This window comes from Sarcophilus harrisii, chromosome 6 (genome assembly GCF_902635505.1).
Source record: "Sarcophilus harrisii chromosome 6, mSarHar1.11, whole genome shotgun sequence".
Taxonomy (NCBI): Eukaryota; Metazoa; Chordata; class Mammalia; order Dasyuromorphia; family Dasyuridae; genus Sarcophilus; species Sarcophilus harrisii.
Window position 1 is genome coordinate 219,039,835 of NC_045431.1, and position 24,099 is coordinate 219,063,933.

The 24,099-nt window shown below is 38.4% G+C and overlaps 1 protein-coding gene across 3 annotated transcripts in view; it reads left to right on the plus strand.

Moving 5' to 3' along the window:
• The first annotated feature begins 419 nt into the window (after window positions 1-419).
• The window catches only part of QSER1 (glutamine and serine rich 1), a 37,432-nt gene continuing 13,752 nt past the window's right edge, over window positions 420-24,099 (plus strand). For 2 of the 3 annotated variants that reach the window (XM_012552554.3, XM_031942319.1), the window contains exons 1-7: window positions 420-531; window positions 1,141-1,302; window positions 4,509-8,153; window positions 20,013-20,326; window positions 22,032-22,148; window positions 22,702-22,835; window positions 23,561-23,772. In XM_012552554.3, coding sequence (XP_012408008.1) covers window positions 1,167-1,302; window positions 4,509-8,153; window positions 20,013-20,326; window positions 22,032-22,148; window positions 22,702-22,835; window positions 23,561-23,772 — 4,558 coding nt within the window. In that variant the 5' untranslated portion in view covers window positions 420-531; window positions 1,141-1,166. Of the gene's footprint in view, window positions 532-1,140; window positions 1,303-4,508; window positions 8,154-9,759; window positions 11,483-20,012; window positions 20,327-22,031; window positions 22,149-22,701; window positions 22,836-23,560; window positions 23,773-24,099 lie in introns of those variants that run through there. The other variant, XM_031942320.1, reaches the window with a different exon arrangement.

Below are 24,099 nucleotides of genomic sequence, written 5' to 3' on the forward strand. Positions count from 1 at the left end.
TTTGTTTTTCCTAAGAATTTTGTTATTTTATTATCAGTCTTCAATTAAGATAGCTCTTGAGGAAAATATTATCTATAGAAACCATACTTTAAAAAAAAATTTACCCCTGTCTTATTGAAATATTTCTTCATTGTACCAAAATGGGCAGAGTCCTGGGTTTGGAGTAAGGAAGATTAAGTTCAAATTGTCCCACTCTAGAATGCTTCAGGCAAGTCCTTGTTTGTTAAGGAAGTTCCTTCCCAGAAATTTCCCTTCCTTGGGAGAAAATCACAGATCCTGTGTTTACTCTAATCAAACTGACTTTCATTTTATTGATTTATATTTGTAGTAATGGTAAATTAATTTTAAAGTTTTTTTTGGCTTAAATTTTATCTGTGGGGACATGTTATCTTGATTCTCTACTTTTGATATTCTTTAGTTTAAACTATGGAGGGGGACATTCATCACAGTCTGAAACGGATCTTCTGCACAGACAGAATTATGGCACCTCTCATCAGCTTCCTGGATATGCTGTCACACATCATTCCACTGGTAACACTTCTGTTGTCAAGTCTGTCATAACTCCTACAGATTTTGTACTTTGAGTTGTGAATGTGAATGAAAAGAGAGACCTGTTGAAAGGAAACTTAAGTAAATAAAAGAATGAGATTAAACTTTCTATCATATTGATGGATTAATAAAGAAAATTATTAGATTAAAAATTTACATAATAGTTATAGAAATGAAACTATAATTTTGTTTTTGAGATTGGGTTTCCCTCTCTTGCCCAGGCTGCTCCCAAGCCTGATCTCACTCCTGATTGGCTAAGTATCTGATGGGGGCAGATTTCACTCCTTCCTAAGTAGCCTGCTGTGAGTTTACGATCTTGGTGTGGGCTTTAACTTTGCTGTAGTTCAAAACTCCTAAGCTCATGTGATCCATTAGCCTCAGCCACTTCCACTAAGTGAGGATTCAGGTGGACGCCACAAAGCCCTGACACTATAGAATTTTTAGAGTAAATTTTAATTTTATTTTAACTTAGCAGTATTGAGTAAGAATTTTCTTTATTTCAAATAAGTTGTCAAGTTCAGGATTGTGCTTTATAAATATGGGTAGAAACAATATGTATTTTTTATTTTTGTAATATATTTTAACATATAGGTCTTTCTGGAATATTTGATACTAATATGAACAATGCTGGCACTAATAATAAAGAATCTTCAGTGATGAATTTCCTATCTGCTATTGAATCCCGAATTGCTCCAGCCACTTCTTCAGGAACTACTCTTTTACCACAATTCAGGGCTCCGTCGTGGCAAACAGGTAATATTTACTGAATTTTTAAATTTATCAGCAAACTGGTAACTCATGATTCAACATAGATTTTAAAATAATGTATGTGTACAAAAGATTTTTCTCTGTGATGAAAACAAAAAATTAATATTGGCCTTTTAGAATAGTATCAGGACTCTGTACCAGATCTCAAACTTTATTAAAAATAGCAGTCAGCATCAAAACTAGCTAAGAAATAGAGTGGTGGATAGTGAAAAAATTATGTACACAAGACACAGTAGTAAATGACCATAATAGTCCGGTGTTTGATAAACCCAAAGACTCTAGCTTCTGAGACATAAGTTTACTGTTTGACAAAAGGCAGAAATTAGACATAAACACTATATAATATACTAAGATAAGGGCAAAATGGATACATAGTTTAAATATAAAGTGATAGCATAAGCAAATTAGGAAAACATGGAATAGTTTACCTTACTGATCTATAGAAAGGGGAAGAATTTATGACCAACAAGAGATGACATTATAAAATATAAAATGGATTGTTTTGATTATTAAAATTAAAAAAAGTATTACATAAACAAAACCAATGCAACCAAGATTAGAAGGAAAGATGAGAAACAATTTTTATAATAATGTCAATTATAAAGGTCTCAATTTTTCAGAAAACTGAGTTAAATTCATAAGAATATAAATCATTTCCAAGTAGATAAAATGGTCAAAGGATATGAACAGGCAATTTTCAGAAGAAGAAATCAAAGCTATCTATAGTCATGTTTTTAAAAATGCTCTAAATCACTATTGATTAGAGAAATGTAAATTCAAATAATTGAGATATCACCTCATAGCTATCAGGCCAATATGATAGAAAAAGAAAATGATAAATGTTGAAAGGAATGTGAGAAAACTGGGACAATAATGTTCTATCAGTGGAGTTATTGAACTGATTCAACCATTCTGAAAAGCAATTTGGAACTTTGTTCAAAGGGTAATCAAACTGTGCATGTCCTTTGATCCAGAAATACCACTACTAAGTCTGTATTCTAAAGAGATCAAAATAAAGGAAAAAGAATCTACTTGTACAAAAAAAGTTTTGGCAGCTTTTTTTTTTCTTGTGGTGGTAAAGAATTGGAAATTGAGGGGATGCCTGTCAATTGGGGAATGATTGAACTGGTGTGTGTATGAATGTAATGGAATGCTATTGTTGCTATAAAGAAATGACAAGCAGACCTTTCAGTAAAACTTGGAAATACTTACATGAGCCAAGGCAAACTGAAGTGAACAGAACCAGGAAAATATTATATACAATAACAGCAACATTGTAGAGTGATCAACTGTAAATTATTTAGCTCTTCTCAGCAATACAGTGATCTAAAACTATTTCAAAAGACTCATGAGGAAAAATGCTTATTTATATCTAGAAAAAGAACTGATGGAGTATGAATGCAGAAAGAAGCAGACTATTTTCATTTCTTTTATTTTTTGTTGTTTTTCTATTAATGTGTATATTCTTTCATAGAATGACTAATATGGAAATGTGTTTTATAGGATTGCACATACATAACATATCAAATTACAGTCTTAGGGAGGGACAAAATTAATATTAAAATTTGTCTTTACATGTAACTAAGAAAAAATAAGGTTAAAAAATTGTATCAGGAGAGCTAGAGCGAAGATGTTAAGTGAGATTGGAGAAAGCTCTTCATGACAATAGAAGTTTTTGCAGCTAGATCAGTGAAAAAAATCAGAGAAAGAATAGGGTAGGTAGCTGGTCCAAATAAGCTACCTACATTTTAAGGCATTGAAAGTACTGGCCAGTAAGACTGCTGATACGCTCTCAGGTTATGTGATTTCCATAAGGTGACAGTTCTGGAAGGATTTGTAGAGGTTGTTTTACAAACCAAGACCACGAAAAGCAAGTGGCTGAGCTTCACAAAGCAGTACACAGCAAATGCTAGACTTTGATCCCAGTCCTCTGACCCAAAATCAGAGGTAAAGTTCAATGTTCATCTTCATGTGATACAGCATTCCAAAAAAAAAAAAAAATGTAATTTTAAGACTGCTGAGAGGTTTATTAATGTCCAGGACCATGATCTGTGGGAAGGGTGGTATGATAGTGTGGAAAGAATACTGAATTTGGGGCAAGAGTTGCTTAGTTCAGGTGCCCGTTTTGCCATGCTCACTGCTTGTACCCCCTTGGGCAAGTCCCTTCATCTTTGTGTCAGCTCTAGAGTGAGCAGGCTGGTTCTGGAGACCCAGGTGGTCCCGAGGTCCTGGCAGAATGCTCGCATTCATCCGCTTTGCTTTGCCCTCAGCTAGAGAGTTGTCACCGGTTTTAGTACTGCACATTAGGGTGCTGATGAGGGGGCAGTAGAAAAGGGGCTGTAGGAGTTTGCCAAGTAGGGGGTGTTTAGCCTGGAGAAAAGGCATAAGGGGGTAGTGGGACAGTAGGGCTGTCATGTGAAAAGGTGACGAGGTTTGCTGTGGATCATCAGTGCAGAAGTGGAAGGATTGCTGAGAGTTCATTTACTCTAAAATGAACTCGTGTTAAAGTTGGAGAAACTGAGGCCTAAAGAGATTAAATGATTCACCTTGTGTCATGGCAGAAGTCAATCTGAAGTAGTCCTGGTTCTTTGACTCCAAATCCATTGTTTTTAGTAGGCCTGTGCTGGCAAAAGAAAGATTTGGGTTTGATGTAAAGATGAAGTTTCCCAGTAGTTTTTTTAAAAGAAGATAGTTCAGGGATAAGTTGGATCAGAATGATTTCTGCAGTCCCTTCTGATGCCAAGATTTGTTGACTGAATGAAACTATCCTCAGGTATAATGGGCTCCACCTGATTCAGTGAGTTCTTTCCATTAAATGTTTTTAAGCAAAAGTTAAGGGCTCATCACATGTTGCAGATGGAATGCTTGTCCTAGCAGGGTCATGGAAAATGTGTCTTGAGGAACAGCTAGGTGGTGCAGTAGATAGAGCATCAGCCCTGAAGTCAGGAGGACCTAAGTTCAAATGTGGCCTCAGACTAGCTAACTAGTTGTGTGATCCTGGGCAAGTCACTTAACTCTTATTGCCTCCCCATAAAATGCAAAATGCCCCCCCCAAAAAAAGGGGGGATAAAATATGCCTTGAGGATATGTAGATTCTTAATATCATGAAAGCGCTATCCACTGCACTGCCCAGCTGCCCTGTTGTGCTATCTTTTTATATATTCTGATAGTTTTTTTTTTCTTCCTCATAGGTATGCATTCCTCAACAGCAACTGAGCTGTTCGTTACTGGGGCTTTGCCAACCACTGGAACGTTTCCATCAACATCCACTCTTTCTACTTATCAACATCCCAACACTTTCAGCAATAGAAACTTTACTACTACCCCACCTCTGACACTTCAAGATTCAACTTTCAACAATACTTCAAATGGCATTTTAAATCCTCATGATCCTTTGCTACAAATCAAGACTTCGCAGGGTACTGTTCCAACTGCCTTGTCATTTGAACGCCTGGGCAGTTCTGTGCTAAGTACCAGTGTACCGCCTCAGTCATCTACATATCGTTCAGCTCAAGAGTCTGCACCCCATCTCTTACAACCTCAGTTCAGCTTGTTATCTTCACCCCTCGGAGGAGCTCAGCAAGCTTCTCAAGCCTATAGCTCATCGGTTTTTACTGGTTCTACTACATCCATTGAAAGAGTTCTTAGAGAATGTAGTGTTATTAAACACCACCAGCGGCCTTCAAATACTCAGTCTATTCAGGCACAACTGACAGGTTCACAGCATTCCTTACCTAGTTATTTTTCAAATGCAAGTGTAGCTGATTTTCAGGATACAACCAGGCAGCCATCTTTATCTTGTAACCCAATTGGAGATTCTACTCAGGTGAGCAATGGAGGACCACCACAGAAGACCTCCCAGGTCTCGGTAGGAATGGCTCAGTCTTACCCATCTACAATTCCATCACCCAGCTATCTTCCTACTTCAAAAGTAAAAAACTGTTCTACAAAGCAACCATCAAGGTCAGCTAAGACCCCTAACCCTCAAAGTGTGATGCCTCCTGTGCTAAAACAAAGCTATTCCAAATCTTTACATAACCAGAGTTCTGTGATATCAGGCCAAGCACAGATTTATTCTACAGCTCAGCTACCCAGCCTTTTATCAGTTAGCCAGTCCCAAAATTATGCTTCCACACAGTCACATAATGTGCCATCTATTGTTCATTCCCAGGTTTACACACACAGTAAAGCTGAGAAGTTGCCTCCCTTATATAAAACACTGACTTTTTCTGCGCAATCTCAAACAGTAACTTCAGAAAGTCAGACAATTAGTTACTCCTCTGATCAACAGCAGGTTTTATCTTCAGTTACAAATGAGAACTACTCTACTCCTACAAGAGATATTTCATCAGTTAGCCAGCCTCAGAGCTATTCTTCTGGCCACTCTCAGGGTTTATCTACTGTCAGTCAATCACAGGTTAGTTTCTCATCTCAATCACAAGTTTTGTCAGCTGGTAGCCCTTCAGAAAACTACACTTCAGGTCAATCTCTAACGTTAGCATCATCTTCTCTTCCATTTTCTTCTTCACCTCAAGTTCAGAATTTACCAGCTTCTAGTTCAACCCAGAATTACATTTCTATTCACTCTTCTCAAAATGCTCAGACCCAAGGATCATCGTCGCCACAGTCACAAAAATTTTTGCCAACTCCCCAGTCAACCCCTTTTGCATCCCCAGTTCATTCACAAACCTTGCAGAATAATAGACCTTCCACTGATGCAAAATCTTACACTAAAAGGAAACCTGATTCTACCATGTATACATCCTCAAAGCAAGAAGATGATTTTCCAGTGCAATATTTACAAGTGTTACAGCAGCCGGCATCTCTTGAATCACCAACCCAAAGGCTACCTGATGGAGAAATTAATGCTCAAGATCCAGCCTACAGAATTTCAAAGGCAGATGATAGATATCCTCAGAGTGTAATTAGAAGTAATTCTTGTCTTGAAGATCAGGTTGTTGGGGTTGTTCTACAAGAGCAAGAAAAGGAGGAAAGAATGGTTAGCTCTATGACACACCTTACCCAATCAATTGGGCCAATGCCTAATGTGTCAAGCCATGATATTAAGAAAGCATCTAATTTAATGCAGACTTCACAAACAAATACAAAAGAATTAAATCAGCAACATCCTCTTCTGCCTAAAGTTCATGAAGTACAGGTCCAAGAACAACATAATCAGGCCATTCACCCTTCACCACAGATTCAGATTCAGACTAATGCTTTAAGACAAATCCATCAACTACCCTTGCCTAGTTCACAGGCACTTCTAGAGTCTGGGTATGACTTGCAGATTTTTCAACAGTCAATTTTGCAGGCAAACTTAGGCCAAGCAAAGGCATCGACACAGATAGAGCCTGTTCAGAGTTCTCAGCAAATTGTACATCCATTCCTTCAAATGGACAGCCCTGTTATTCAGAGCAGTAGTGTACATTCTCAGCAGCAACAGCTACATCCTCAAAATTCTGAAGTTATTAAAATGGATCTCTCAGAATCTTCTAAACCATTACAACATCTGGCAACAAAAGGCATTTTTAATCAACCAACTCAACATTCAAAGAATCAGTTTGTTTCCCTTGGTTCAATGTGTTTTCCAGAGTCAATTCTTCTCAGTGATGAGAGAAACATTTTATCAAATGATGATATCTTAGCAGCTACTGCTGCAGCTTGTGGGGTTACACCATCTGATTTTGCCAAATCAACTTCGAGTGAAACACTTCCAACAGTTGAGAATGGTGATGACCCCAAATCCCATTTTCAGCAATCAGCAGATATTAGGCATGTGACTCCAGACTTCAACTCCCTGACAGCCATGGTTGGGAAATCAGAAAATCTAAATAACATTTCCTTAAATGGAGGCCAAATTACTATAAACCTTTCATCCATACCTATTATTCATTCAAAGAATATGAACCTTGATCAAAAGCATCTTGAAAGTCCTGATCAAAATGTCACCACCTCAGCAATTGAGGAGCAGCAGCAAAGCTCTGATACAGTAAATAAAACCTCTAATATCACTAATGAATCTGAAGACGACAAAGAAATCCCTGCTGATGGTATGTTGAAAAATAGAGACCAAGAGTTTATTACTACTAATAAAAGTGTAAGTGGGGAAAGTGCTGTTTCAGAGACTGAATTTTGTATGGCTAGTGACAATGGTGCTACAGGGTCCCAGAATAAAGTCTCACTTCCTCTCGTGGCTGTGGTACAACCTGGGGAGATGTCAAGTGTCAAGACGGAAGAAGACGACCAATTCAACCTTCAGAAGAAAAGGGTTACAGGAAAAGGGCTAATGAAAGAGGATGACAATAACAGTAACCAGAAACAGGTGAAGTGGCCCCCACAGAATAAACGTCAGAATTCCAGGGGCACAGACACATGCTTGCCATTTTCTCCTCCTAATTCAGAATGTTGTCATGATGGTTATCAGCATCAAGAAAAGATGAGACAGAAGATCAGAGAAGTTGAGGAGAAGCAGCCAGAAGTGAAGACAGGATTTATTGCCTCTTTTTTAGACTTTCTGAAATCTGGACCGAAACAGCAGTTTTCAGCCCCTGCTGTACGAATGCCAAATCGGACTCGACGGCCAGGGACTCAGGTTGTTCGTGCACCTTGCCACACCCAACTCCCAAAGACTTCATCTACTTCACCTGCAATATCTGAAGCTGGGGGCTTTAGTCCATCTGGAAAAATTGAGGAACTCAAGAAAAACTTTGAAGCTTTACCTTCGTTTTCTTCTGATGATGAAGATTCTGGTGGATGTAGTAATGATCTTCAAAAAAGTATCTCCACTGTTTTAACTACTTTGGATGATACTTCTGATAAAAAAAATAAATCAGGTAAAATTTTACGTTGGTAGTCAATTTACACTCTACAGCAATTTAGCATTAGCATAACAACTTCCAGTGAAATTATCAATTTTAAGCCTTTTTTTTTTTTTTTAAGTAGGCACAAAGATAGAAATGAGATAGAAAATGTTGTTCTGTAGGTGTCGTGTGTCTTAATTTCAAATAGCTTTTTCAGAAGGAAGTGTTTACCCCGCTGGTATGAGTATTGCGTTGCTATTTTCTTCCTTGGAGATGAGGGGTCTAGAAGTAGGCTGGTCATAGCTAGCACTTTCTTTCTTAGCTTCTGACAAAGAATTCAAAAGTTCTAGAAAAGCTGGGAAATTCATTTGAAGTACTCTGAAAAAGAACTTTGTCTTGTCAAGACAAGGCAGTCAAGGAATAGGTTGAAGGGAGATAAAGGTTAAAAAAGGTATGAATAGACAGACCATCAGGATTGCTAAACTCCCCAAGAGAACAGCAGCTAAGGGCTTCCCTGGAGACAAAGAGTTGAGGTCAAATCTGCTGATGTGGTAAATGTGGTCGCCAGAGTGTGGGCGGACACATGTGAGCTCTGGTTCTCATGTTCATTTGCATAAGATAGACGAAGGCTTGATTGATGAGTGAAGATTAGGACTAGAAATTACAAAAAAGATCGAATAAAAGGTGTTTTTAGAGAAAGTTTCAATTAAATCTTGTTAGGAGTGCTACCTCTTTTTTAAAAAAAACAGCCCAAGCATTTCCCTAGTTCATTTTAAAATATGTATCTTTGTGTAATGATTCTACTCAGGGTCTTTCTCCAATGTCTTGTAATCCTGTGTTATTGAAGGCTTTTCAGACAGAGTACAAGCTCTAGTAGGGCCTTCCAAACTGAAAAGTAAGAAATTGTCTGTATTTAACAAGGACTAATCCAACATAGTTCAAAGACTTACCACCATATTGGCTGCATGCAAGATAATGAATTTTTCAACCATTTCATATCATTTTTTGGAGTGAGAGGAATTTAACTATAATATATTTTGTTTTAAGATCAATTATATTTCCCAGTGTATTTCTTGTCCCTTTCCCTCCCAGAGTCGTCTTTCTTTTTTTTTTTTTAAATTAAAAGTGAGGGGCAGCTAGGTGACCCAGCAGATAAAGTTAGCCCTGGAATCAGGAGGTCCTGAGTTTAAATATGTCCTCAGACCTAACAATAGCTGTATGACCCTGGCAAGTGACTTATCCCCAACAGTCTTAATAGAGGAGTGAAAGAGAGAAGGAAATTTCATCAAAACTTAAGTAGCATATAACTAATTCTGACAGTATATGTCATATTCTACATCTGGACCCTTGCAAAAAAGAAAGGCAAGTGCATCCTTTTTCTTTCTCTGAATCAAGTTTAGTCATTAGAATTACAGTGTTAAGTTTGGCTTTTTTTTGTTCTTTGAATTTCCATTGTATACGTTGTTTTCCTGGTTCCACAGATCTATTTATAAGTTCATACGCCTTATCTGTATTCTTCATATGCATTGCTTCTTAAAGTGCAGTAATAAGCCATCAACATTATAATAATAATATAATAATATTAATATATTAATTAATATATTAATAATAAAATAATAATTAATATAATAATAATATAATAAGCTCATGGTTTGTTTAGCTATTCTACAGTCATCTAGCATTGGCTTTGTTCACCATTTTTTGCTATTCCAAAAAGTGATTCTGTAGACAGATTTTGGTATGTGCAGGATCTGCCTTTGACATTTTGGGGTGTTTGCCCAGCATTGGGATCTCCGGGTCAGAGGAGTCATAACAACTTCCAAGAACATCCAAGGCCATAGAGGCTTTTTGATGACAAATGTAGATGAAAAGAAACAACAGTACACCTGTTGTCTGTTGACTTGGCTGCGAAACTCCCAAGTACAAACCATATTAAAATATCATTGGTATAGATTTAACAAAAGAAATAAAAATGCAATATACCATAGATAATATTTTCTAAGTCAGCATGCTGCAGGGCATCCATTTCTCTTTGAGTCCGACATCACTTTAGTGTACCATAACAAACTACAGAGGTGATAAGAATCAGTGGAAGGAACCATGACTGGAGTCAAAAGCCCAGGGTTCAAATTACATCAATCATACGTGGTAACTAACTGACTGTGGGCAAATTATTTAGTCTTCATGGACCTCATTTCCCTCTTTTATCAAATTAAAGGGTGGAATTAGATGGCTTATGAGGTCCTTTATAGGCCTTATAATTGTGGAAATTTTAATAAAATCCCTAACGTCTTCACATTTCCAGCTTTCTTTTCAGATTTGGGGAGAGAATTATATTAATAAAGTATAGAAAAGCCAGTGATTTGGATTTATTATAAAAACGGGTATGAACTCTTGTTTTAAAATTTTTATTGTTTTTGGTTTTATATCATTTATTGCTACATGTACCCCTCAACTTGGTGACTCTTTCCTTTTAGCAAAAAGGACAAAAGATAAACAAGATGGTCTTGATATTTCTTAAAAATAGAATTTCTAAAGATTCTTTGATATTTTTAATGTAGAATTAATAGAACACACTTTTGTGCCTAATTGAATTCCTGAGACTATATGAAAACCAGAGATTTGAAACGATAGTTTCAAGATGTTTTGGGTAATCTTATGAAATTTATAATCTCAACAAGGAGTATTTATAAAAATGAAAAGAACTGAGAAGAAAAGGAGAGCAGCCATCACATATACAATGAGGCTAATAGCTAGATTATCCCTACTTTAGATTCTTCTTCCTGGGATCCTGATCAGGGCAGTAGAGGTAAAGTAGGCAGTGACGTAGGAAAAAATACACAAGGAAAATACAGTAAGAATATAAAAATTTCTTTTCGTGAATACAAACATGTGGAATGCCAGAAAATTCTTACCTTGGATCACAAAGGTAAATTCTGTGGTGACATTAAATAGAACAAAGAATCAAAGCCTCTGCTGTAGGATCTCCAAACTGGAGACTGTGCACTTCACGCGCTAACAGTTTTGGGAATATATGAAGAATATGAGTCTCAGTAACCTATTCTTACTCACTTGGTTTCGGCCAGAGACCCTTTCACTTGAGGAGATGTTGTAGTAGATTAGCAAGGCTTCAGCAGTGGCACAGTGGACAGATTTGGAGTGAGCCAGGGACTTGGAAATGATCACCTGTGGTCAGATAGATGTGATACACCAAGACTGTCTGGGCAGCCTCAGGTTTCTTCTGTTTGCCTCCATCTCTTTTGAAGAATTTTGATTGGTGGTAATGGTGATGATGGGAACAGAGGAAAGCTCTGCAAGAGGCTGGATTGGCAGCAATGGCCAAGGAAATGTGGATTCACAAGGTGAGTGGTAGATAATCAATCAGTCAACAAACATTTATTAGTACCTCATGTCCTAGGCAGCGTGCTAAAGATAGACCTTTACAATCTAAGTGGAGGAAAAATGATAGGAAGTGAGGAGGATGCTATTAACCAATGAGCAACTCTTGAAGGGTTTCTTTTAGGAGAGCATTGGGGCTGAATCTTAAGGGTTATACCCACTGAAAAGTTTGCAAAGCCTACTTAGAGCACACAGATACCTTTTATTAAGTTTCTTTGGCATATCATACGATCAGATATTGTTCTTTGTTTTTTTCTTTAGTATATTGCATGGCATGCATTGCTCATAGCATTACATAAATGAGTGGTTGGTTTGTGAATGATTTTCCTCTTGAAAGGTCTACATATCATTGCAAAGGTCATACTGGCTCATAGGTGAAGGGTCTCTGTTACTCAAAATTGCAGTCAAAAAGCCTTTTGTTCCATTATTTAAGAGCCAGGTAATGGAATGTCTTATTTGTGGAACAGACCATTGTCACTGAATCAGAGTATTTGGCTGAAAGTAAGATGTCAGAAGCCTGGAAAAGTAGGAAGGGCCTGGGTTATGAAGAACTTTGAATGGCAAACTGTATTTTGTATTCGATTCTGGAGGCAGAAGAAGCTATTGCATTTAGTGCTGAGTAGGGAAGGAACAGGATCAGACCAGGAACTTTTATATTAGCTTAAGTATAAGGTGATAAGGCCCTGGCCAGACTGTTGTCAGTGTCAGAGGAGTATATCTGAGAGATCTTGCTTAGGCAGAATCAACAGGCCTTGGTAACAGAATGGCTATTGGGAGTGGGGTGGGATGGGATAGTGAGAAAAATAGTAAAGTGTCCAGGAAGACGTGGAATAACAGCTTTTTTGTTTTTCCAGATACATGCAAAGAGTTTTGAACATTCATCTTTGCAAGACCTTGTGTTTCAAATTCTCCTCCTTTTCCCCCTTTCCCCTCCCCTAGACAGCAAGAATCCAGTATAGGTTAAGCATGTATAATTCTTCTAAATATGCTTCCATATTCGTCATGCTGTGCAAGAAAAATCAGATTAAAAATGGGGAAAAACTTGAGAAAGAAAAAACAAAACAAGCAAACAATAGCAACCCCCCCCCCCCCCCCAAATTATGTTTCAATCCACATTCAGTCTCCATAGTTCTCTCTTTGGATGTAAATGACTGTTTCCATCACAAGCCTATTGAAATTGCTTCGAATCACTCGTTGTTGAAAAGATAGCATTTTTTTATATAGGCAGTGTAATTACTATGGAATATCACTAGTGAAAGCCTTCCTGTTCTCTCATCGAGGATGACCTCTATGCATGAGCAGATTACTCTCATAAAAAATTACATATAGATGAGAAAGTAAGCATGTGAATTAGGAGTTACTGATCTCTGCCACTGTTTTTGTTGAAGTCTGAAGTACATATGTCTTGGAGGAACAATGTAAATATTGACAATTAATTGGCACAGAAGAAAAAGATGGAAAAAAGTAAATATCTTAGACCAGAACCACTTGAACTTTTCCCACTTGTGACTCCTTTTTGTCCGATAAGCTATCATAGAAAAATAAGTATATAAATCAGACATATGTTCTAAAAATGAACAATCCTAGATACATTTTTTTTCCTTCTCACTCTTCTACGTGGTAGCTCTGCTTTCCTGGATGGTGGGGGAAAAAAGTATTTTTGAAAAGATCTGCAAAGATTATTAATCCAAATGTATATTTCTTATTGTTTCAGCTTTTAAATACCTTCAGAGTAACTTTAACTGGGTCTGTTTCCAAGCTTTCAATAATAGTATTTTTTTCCACTGCATTTTGCTTTATGAAGTGGTGGCACTACTTACAGTCTGCAATGTTCTGCTCTTCTTTAATGTTTTACAAAGAGTCTATTCCGAACTGATATTGCCCTTGGTCTTGTCAGAATGAAGTGTTAGCTGGCTGAGGTAATTTCTAGGCTTTTTTGATCTCCTTGTTAGGGCTGTTGATTCAGTTAAATATAGATAATCCAAACTTTTATCTTATTTTCATGACAAACTTTTTTTAAAATCATATTTGTTTCTGAGTAATTAATATTTCATTCCTCCCTGGAATCTACTTTTTGCTTCTGGAGACTTTTTCCCTTACCCTAACAGTGTTCCCAACCTGGAAATTCCTATCACCAAAACTATTAACAACACTTTTTGTTATAGCAAAGAATTGGAAATAAAGTAAATGTCCATCAGTTGGGGAATGGATAAACAAATTGTGGTACATTAATATAATGGAATATTTTATTTTGCTCTAAGCAAAAACAAAACATGGTAAATATGGAGAGAGCCCACTTAAAGAATTGCATGAACTGATGTGAATGACAGTGAGCCAGAACAGTGTAAATGGAAAGTACAACTATAAAATAATTTTGAAATTATAAAGAATAAGTTTGGCTGAAAGAAAAGATATATGAGAAGACATCTCCCCTGCTTCTTTGCAGAAGTTGGGATCCACAGGTGTGAAACATTGCATGTAACAGATTTTCTTCATGTGCCATTCAGATTTTTTAAATAGTATTTATTCTAATTACATGAAAAGAGGAATTTAAAAATGTTCTCTTTCCCTTTCCCTCAATACACTAAGAAATTTAATGCAGGTTATATATATGCAATCTTATAAAACATTTTCATATTATGTTGTGAAAGAAGAAACAGACCAAAAGAAAAAAGTGTGAAAAACAAAATGAAAATAGTACGTTTGTTTGCATTCATATTTCTTCAGTTTTTTCTCTTGATGTCAATATCATTTTTCCTCATGAGATCTTTGGAATTGTCTTGGATCATTATATTGCTTAGAAATAGCGAAGTTATTTATAGTTGATCATTGTACAGTATTGCTGTTATTGTATACAATGTTCTACTTACTTCACCTTACATAAGTTCATGTCTTTACAAATTTTTCTGAAATCTGTCCGTTCGTCCGTCTTCTTATCTTCTCGTTTTCTTGTATTTCTTGTATCCCATTATACTCATATCTCAATTTGTTCAGCCATTCTATAATTAATAGGTATTTCTTCAGTTTTCAATTCTTTTCTACTACAGAGATCTAGTATAAATATTTTTGTACAAGTAAGTCCTTTCTCTTTTGGGGGGATTTTTTTGGGACATAGACCTAGTAATGGTATTGTTGGATTAAAGGATATGTTGTTCAGTTTTGCTGAGTTTTTTTTTTTTCCCTTTTCCTCTTAAAAAATATCATTAAAAGGTAGAGTTGTCTGAGAGGGGGAAGGCTACAGAGCTAAATTTAAGCAATATTAAAAACAAGATAGCAATAAAATGTACTTTTGGTGAAATTTTAAAGATAACATTAAAAACTTAGAGGAACACAGGCCCAGCAGAAGGGTGAAGGTAAAAGGGAGCCCAGTCTGATGATGCTGAGCAGCAGAACTGGAGCTCTAATTGAAATTGTGGCTCCTTCCTTTCAAAGTCCTTTGGAGGGAGAGAATTTCAGAACTGGCCCAGCCACTATTCCAAAGATCCATGACCAGAATGCCTTTCTACAGTGATGGAATCTGAGCTGCTGCTGTTGAATTCTTACCATTGGCTTCTGTGTGATCCTGCCCATAGTCTTCATCATGGACATGATCTGCCACTACATAATCTATGCATCTTGTTCCAGAGCAACAACAGATCTCAGTCAAGTCCTAATTTAATGTTGTGACCTAGAGTAAAGCCAAGATGGTGGACTGACTCTTGGCAAACAGTACAATTGATCTCTCCCTTACAGAATTCCTCCAAACAGACATAGAATATGCACCAAATGGATGTCAGGATTCTTCTGTTGGGAGAAATTCAGAAAAATGAATAATTTGTCTAGTTCAGATGAGCATAATAAAGAGGCAGAGAGGTCTGAGGACACAGTGGGCGGAAAGTGTGTATTAGGGCGTCAAGACTGGGAGAGGTTCCAAAGAAAGCTTAGCTGCCCATTACTCAGCCTCGATTTACAGATCTAGAGCCAACCTGGAAACTTGTGGGGGCAGAATGGGGGTGAGGAAGGCTATTCCCAGGAAGGGGGGGCTTGGACCAAAAAAAAAAAAAAAAAAGAAATTTAGAACCTAGCAGCAATGTATGTCTTTGACCCCAGGAGCAGATCAGATCTTGTTTCAGCATCTAGTCCATCCTGCAGAGGAATAACCAGGATGGGAATCTACCACTCGCCTAAAAGAAACGCCAAAGTGAAAATTCTCAAGATCATGATAGCCAACATCCAGAAAGAACTTCCAGGTCAAATTTTAAAAAAGCAAAAAATTCAAGGAGCCAGAAAGAAATACTCCCAAGTATTTGGGGAGACTCAATCTTTAGCAGCCACCACTATAGGATATGGACTTAACAGGAATAACTTACCCAGCAAAACCAAGTAGAATGCTACAAGAGGAGGGAAGGAAAAAAAAGTATGTGTGTGGGGAAAGGATCTTAAATGAAATAGAGGATTGCCGATTATTCCTTATGAAAAACCAGAGCTCTGTAGACACTTTGAAGTTCAAAACACAGGAGTCAGCGAAGAGAAACATAAAGAGGTAAGCATGAATGTAAAGAAAGAGGTAAACCAAGATAATTAAAGGATAAATTGTTTGTATTCAAATATGGGAAAATAGATAATTTTACATATTTATATATATCTTTCTGAACTCTGTCCTTGTCAGGAATCAGTGTCTAATTAGAAAAATTCTGAAAATGGTGTGTCTTGATGATCTTAAGACTAGAAAGAAGAGGCAACTAGATGGCACAGTGGATACAGCACTGGAAGTCAGGAGGGTCGCAGTTCAAATCCTGTTTCAGACACTTAATACTTCTTAGCTGTGTGACCCTGGGCAAGTCACTTAAACCTAATTGTCTCAGCAAAACACACTGAATAGAAAGCTAAAGAGGAATACAATGGTGAGGGAAAAGAGAAGAAAGTAAAGATTATCACACATAGTTAGGGTATACAAGTAGAAATGTACAAAGAGAAAGGGGAGAGGGAGAGTATTTGACACTTCATGTCACTTCTGAATTGGTCATCTGAAAGAGTACATACACATTTCACTCAACAGACTAATAGGAGGGGAAGGAGGAAGAATTGGAAGCATCAGTTCTAAGCAAAACAAACTAAGGATGTATAAAAAAATTTTTGTGAGGTGGCAAAAAAGCGGGAATTTGAAGGAGTGCACAAGTGTGATAAAATACTATTGGGCCTTAAGACTTGGAATGCACTGGAAGGTTCTGATCTATATATTCTGTTCATTATGCTCCTGGTCCAAGCTCTGTAGATTGGGGGCCAATTGATGATCAGATCGGATTAGCTACATGTTCCAGGTTTCCTAACTAAATTTGTACAGAACTGGGATTTGTTCCTTTTCAAGCATAAAGCTTCAGGTTCTAGGCTTTCTTCACTAGTACCAGGGACTAGTTTGCAATGTAATTGCAACTTACTTCAATGTTTAGCTATGTTGTGCTTCCAGCTTGGACTTTTCTGTCTTAGACTCCTTCCCTACTATGTTGATGTGGGCTGGTAAGGTGTACCTGCTGTTGCTTTCCCCCCCGAAATTCTTTATAATTTTGACCCATTCTTTTTAAAATCTTTATTACAGTAATTGCTGGTGTCTGCTTCTATTTACAATGACATCTTGAAGAGGATTGTTCCCTGTAATGACCATTGGCTAATTGTAATATATAGAATATTCTTTCTTGTTTGGGTATAAGCTATGTTAGGTGTTCACTGAGAGCTCTTGGAAGTCTCATGTTTTGTGTATTAAGTAAGTATTATTTTCTTCACTTCTTGAACACCTTTTTGAATATTTCATAATTGTCTCAGGCTTCAAGAAATATTTTCTTCCAAACTATTTTAGTCATTTTAGAAATCACTGAATCTTTTGAGGTTTTCTCCCGACTTAAAGATGTAGCTTTTTCTTAGCAACACACAGTAGGTCCTATGTAGGGATTTCAAAAATCATTTTTTCTTCACTAAACTTCCTTGGATTTTAAAATTGTTAGCATGTAAGTTGTGTGCAAGTTCTGTTTAAAGAGAGAATACAAAGCTTAAAGTGAAAGTAGAAAAGAACAACATAGGAATAGAACAATATGTGTAGGGAAGTAGAACCTGGTAATACCTACTCTGCATTGACTTGCAATATCTACTCTCTCTAGACTCAAAGTGTCTAGAGAAAGCCCATTGTAAACAGAGTAGACATAAAATGGGACTGCAGAAAAGAGGAAGGAATCAACTGAACTTGGTTCCATATAGCTTATATGAGATTCATTTTGTCTAGTCTTTTTGAGATCAAGGAAAACCAAAAAGACCCTATTTATTTCAAACTCTTCCCAACAAGCACATTCACAGATAAGTACAGAAGACAAACTAAAACTCTCAGTGGTTAGAGGTGGAGGGGGATTGACAACTGAGAGAGACCAGGAAAAACCCTTTAATCTTGGAGGGACTTTAAGGGAGAAAGAGCACTTTCAGGTGAATGTGTGTGCATCCAGGCCTGGTCCTCTTGTCCCCACTCAGCCAGGGCTCTCCTTGTATCAAACCTGGCCTGGTCTTAACAACACAAATGGTTTCCCTGTTTCAGTGTCCCTCAGCTCCACTCTATCTACTCATTCTTTAATCGGCTTACTGCTGGGATCGACCACCAGCTCCTAACACCTTTGCCTTCCCTTCCCTCCCCTTATTCACATTAGTCTCCTTTTCATGTAAACTGCAACATGCTGGTCTGGTGTGCTCCCATCTCCATGGGCCCAAGCACCCTTTCTGGCCATTCCCTGGGCCCTCTCCTGGGATTTTAGGACCTTCCTCTTTATGTCAGCCTGGTGGCACAGTGCCAAGGTGTCCCCTATTTCAAATCGGCCCCAGGCCCTTACCAGCTGTGTGACCCTCAGTTTCCTTATCTATAAAATGGAGATGATAATAGCCCCTTCTTCCCAAGGTTGTTCTGAGGATTGAGATAATATTTGAAAAGTGCCTGCTGGCACACAGTAGGTGTTATAGAAGTGTTAGCTCTTATCACACACAGTAGATGCTATAGAAGTGTTGGCTTTTATCGTTATTAATGAGATAATATTTGTAAAGCGCCTACTGGCACACAGTAGGTGTTATAGAAGTGTTGGCTTTTATCATTATTAATGAGATAATATTTGTAAAGCGCCTGCTGGCACACAGTAGGTGTTATAGAAGTGTTGGCTTTTATATTATTAATGAGATAATATTTGTAAAGCGCCTGCTGGCACACAGTAGGTGTTATAGAAGTGTTGGCTTTTATCATTATTAATGAGATAATATTTGTAAAGCGCCTGCTGGCACACAGTAGGTGTTATAGAAGTGTTGGCTTTTATCATTAATGAGATAATATTTGTAAAGCGCCTGCTGACACACAGTAGGTGTTACAGAAGTGTTAGCTGTTATCATCATTAATGAGATAATATTTGTAAAGCGCCTGCTGGCACACAGTAGGTGTTACAGAAGTGTTAGCTATTATCATTATTAATGAGATAATATTTGTAAAGTGCCTGCAGGCACACAGTAGATGTTATGAAGTGATAGCTATCATAAGTATTGCATCTGTCGCATCTTGTATAACCTTGTATATGTGCTTGCTATTTTCCCCTTAGAATTGGGAGCTTCTTGAAGGTGAGCACCCCCAGAGCATGACACAGTGCCTGGCTCATTGTAGATGCTGTATAAATGATAGCTGTGATTATCCCCACTTCCTACACATACATTACTCCTCTTCCTATGTTGCTTTCCCATCATCTCAGGAGTGCTGTTTGGGTCTAAGCCACAGACTAAAAATGAATAGTTTTAAATGATAACGAGAGTAGAAAGCATCACTGTGACAGTTTTAGGCTCCCTACTCTGTACCATATTTATTTTAACTGCAATGTGACACTGCTTCATTTTAAGCAGTTTCTACATGACTCATTACAGTCACCTTGGTGCTCCCTCCCATCCCCCCCAAATCCCAGTTGTCTTCAAGGATGATCTTTCTTTAAGCATGAAGTTGTCCTTTTTCTCTTCAAGCTCCGTTGTTCCCTGACTAATACTTTGGCTCTCAATACTAATCTTGGAGTCACAGAATTTTATTTTTGAAGGACCAGAGAGAGAACTTCATTTTATTTTTGAAGGACCAGAGAGAGAACTTCACTGACTTTCCCCATTTTAACCATGTGCATGCTGAGATTTCCAGCAGTTCAGTGCTTTGGCCAGAATTCCAGAGGGTAAATCCAGTGATCTGGATGCTCTCAGACCCACTATATTGTGTTTGGCTCACACATCATCATCATCTTAGAGACTGGACCCATTTCCTTGACTCTCCCTCCCATGCTGGGCACCTTTTCCTTTCTGCGATGAGCCCTCCAATGCCCCAGTGGTGGGGCATGGGGCAGCTCTGGTCCTCGCTGTCTGTGTGCTCACGCCATGACTCTAGACATAGAGAGACACATAACAGTGTAAAGGAAGGATACAGACTTACTGGGGGCCGAGTACTTAACTGTGTCTCTACACCTTGTTTAGTTCCAGAAGCTGTAAAGCCCGCTGCTGGTACAACACCAACTCCTGCCGCCACCACTCCCGATGCTGCTGGGAAGCACGAGTCTGTGCACAAAACTACAGCCCCTGCCAGTGCTCCAGAAAACGCAAGCTCTGCAGACCCCCCTAAGCTCTCGGGCCTTGACCTCGATGGCCTTTCTTCAGACCAGTTAGCAAAGGTCCAGGAAACAGCTGCCATAGAGGGGTGTGTGGAAGAGAACAGCGACAGTGGAGGAGAAGGCCAGTACCGAGAACGGGACGAATTTGTGGTGAAGGTGGAAGACATTGATAACCTGAAGGTAAAGCTGGACATGCTCCCTTTTAACCTCCTTGTGATAACAAGATATTGTCATAGACTCCCACTTGGCCTCTGCCTCCTGTCTCACTTCTCTTCAGCTCATCCCTCTGCCAAAATAATCTTCCTTTTACCTAGGATAAGACTGTGCCACTCCTCTGCTTACAAGCCTCTAATGGCTCCATTATTTCAAAATAAATGCAGACTTCTTAGACTGGCAATGAGGCCTTTCCAGTCTGACTTTGGGCCACTTTTCTGGCCTTATTCATCACAGGCTCTGTTTCAGCCCAACTGGACTAGTCGTCAGGTCCCATAGTCTCTTCCTCTCCCCCCCACCCCCCCATCTCTATTTAAAATATTTTCCTTCATTTTTCTTTCCTCTATGACTTCCCCATGAAGCTTTCCCTGATTTCCTTCCTCCTCAGGTTTTCCTTAAGCACTTTTTCCCTAACACAGAGCACCTTAAATTGTATTTATTTGTGGGCCATGTCCTTCCCTTCCTTACACACATTAGATTGTAAGATTCTTGAGAAGAGACTTCATGGTTTTTCTTTCTTTTTTTTTTTTTTTTTTTAATCTCTAGCACCCAACAGTCCCTAACACAGAGTCACTAACAAAATCTGTTGAATTCATTTGCATTTCTTGTGTATTGCTAGATATTCTAAGTAATGCAAAGATTGTTTTCATTCCTTCAGTTTTAGATAGCTGAAGTGTCATTCTTTGCAAAGCTTCCTATTTTCCATTTATACACCAAAATAGTAAATGAGCTAATATGTCATTTAATGAGCTAAATGTCATTTAAGAATAAAAGCACTGAAGAATTCTGAATTTTTATCTTGGTTCCTTGCTAACTGTAGCTTGGCATAGTTTGGGTTATAGTTACATTGTTGGAGGAGTTCCATTCTCAAGGTGATGTGCATTATGTAATGATATGGCTAAAATGGTGATTTGTTATGGGAGAGTTTGGGGGGGAAGGGAGTGAGAGGAATTGAGAAATGGCCATAGTAGCTTTTTTTTTTTAAAAGCATGGATAAAATTTTATACTGTTGGGAATAGACAAGCCAAAGTATAGTGTGGTAGATGGCCGGCCTAGGAGTCAGGAAGACCTGCGTTCAAGACTTGCCTTGGATACATGCTACTAGACACTGTGACCATGGGTGAATATGTCACTTAACCTCAATACCCGCAAAAGAATTCCCTTATCATGAGCAGTGAAATCATAGGTTCCTGCTTGGAGGTGGGGGGAGGAAGTATGTATGTGTAATAACCAGAATTGGCATAAGGTGTTTACAAACTTAAAATTCAAAGGAAAATTACTATTACAGGGAAAAGAGATCAAATAGTATTTGTTAGATGAGGTCTGTTAACATCTAATGATAATCTTCTGTATCTGTAATATTATGTACTCCAAAGTTAACTGTGTCTAACATTACAGTGTTATGTACCCCAAAGGTAACACACTGTGTTAGACCAGTATTGTAGAAGCTGCAAAGAAAAAATCAAATAAAAAGAACTTTGACAGTGAGCCAAAAACATAATAGACTCTTTTGAGATAATCTCACAAGCAGTGAAGTGATCCATCTATAAAGAAAATGGTGGAAGGGTTTCCTCTACCGGGTGGGAGACTATTTGACTCTTGAAATTACTTTCTAGATTCTGTGACCCTGAAAATCAAATCATCTGTTTTGATTTAATTCTATGCTTTACAGGTGGCTTTAAAAACAGGTAAAGAACCACCAGCAATCTGGAAAGTACAAAAAGCTTTATTGCAAAAGTTTGTTCCTGAAATTCGAGATGGGCAAAGAGAGTTTGCTGCTACTAATAGTGTAAGTAGAATCAACATCTACCAATTTTGGAAGGTCATTGCTCAAGAAAAGTTTTGGATGAAATTCAAGAATACATTCTACAGTTTGCATTTCTGGAAGGATTTGTGTTAGGATATCCTGAGTTAAGATGGAATGATGACAGCATTTTAGACATTTTTTCACTGAATGCATGAAGATAAGACTAGACAAATAAACTTTTTTATTTGAAGAAGGGTAACAGAAGTTTACGTTTCCTTAAATATCCGAACAAGCAAATGATAGCGACTCTCTGGGTGTCATGTTATGCAGGAGAACTTTGATGTTCTCTCTGTCAGCTCCTAGAACAGGGAGTGTGTTCCTAATAGCACCTTCCTCCCCAGCCTGAAACAAGCCTGATCAGCGTTAATGATCCCCTTGGTAAGTTGCATATAAGCTTTTAATTACTGAAAGGGAAAGATGCAGTTTTAAACATCTGATTAATGTTCACTGAAGTAATTTAACATTTTGTCATGAATTTTAGTCTTTAAGCAATGAGTACAGTCACATAATTTGGAGTGTCTGTGTTTTTCCTCAGTATCTTGGATATTTTGGGGATGCAAAGAGTAAATATAGACGGGTATATGTAAAATTCATTGAAAACACCAACAAGAAGGAATATGTCAGAGTGTGCTCAAAAAAGCCAAGAAGTCACCCTTTACCAGCATCCAGGTATGTGTCTTCCATTTCAGTTTTGGGCAGGACCTGTCCTTCATGATGGGGTGCAGGAAGTGAAATCGATGGAAAACTAAAATTTTAATTACTAAAGACTGAAAACTCAGTAACTAATGCATATTAAATAAATTAATGCTGAGGGCACCGTAATAGATATTATCACTTTCTGTGGTGATATGGGCCCCCCCTGGGGTCTTGTGTCCCTTTTATTGGTGCCACCAGAACGCTAGTGCAATTCTAGGTTTTTGGAACTGTTGTCGGTGTTTGTCTCTGTTGTCTAGAGAATGAGAATTTCCCAGAACCAATCCAGAACATAAGTAGCTGTAGACTCCATGCCTTTCTCCCCAGCCCAGTCCTCTGGCTCATTTTCGAGCTTTCAGAGCTCCAGAAGCTCCACAAGCCAGGTGTAATGTGTAACCTGTCCCAATGTCAGCTTCTGGGAGTTAGATGTGCCCCAAAGGGAGCTGAAGGATGAAGGAACTGGAATAATCAGTCCCCTATCTGAATGCTGAATAAGGACTGGGGGAAGACGATTGCTGTAATGAGGAAAGCTTTGGAGACCTTGGGAGAGATTGTTAGGGTGCGGATCAGATTCCTGAAGTGCTCAAAAGGTAGTAAGATCCATCCTGCCGAGCATAGTCACATCTTGGGGGCTCTGAGTTTTCTTCCTAGGTCATTGGGCAGAACCTGTGGTAACAAAACAAACCCTTCTAACATTGCAGAGCTGTTCACTCTAAGCCGAGCAGCAGCAATAAAGTTCCTGATCCTCCAGCACCAAAAACAACAAAAGTCTCTTCAGTGAAATCCAAAGCTAAGCAGCCAAAGACAAAGGCCGAGCCGCCGCCAAAGAAGCGGAAGAAATGGAAGCAGGAGCTTGAGTCTTCCCAGTCTGATTCCTCCCCTGAGGTCCACACCAGTGGCAGCGAGGAAGAGGGTGAGTGGGCAGGGGCACGTCCAGCGAATGGCCCCTTGGGAGCCTTTGCTGCAGCGCTTCAGGGTGGTGAGAGTGTCTATTCTAAGAGGTTCTCCACCAAAATGGATTCGTCACACATTTGAGTAAAATATATTTTCCTCATGGCTACTTCATGTAGCATTGTAGTTTATTTTTAAAATTTTTGTCACTCTGGGCCTCAGGACAGCTAGACCACCAAACCTACTTTACAGAAGAAGGGAAGGGAATGGCACTTACGTGACAGTGCTGGTGGTAGTTACTGTGGGCCAGGTGCAGTGCTGACCACTCCTCGGTGCTTGGCAGGGAGGT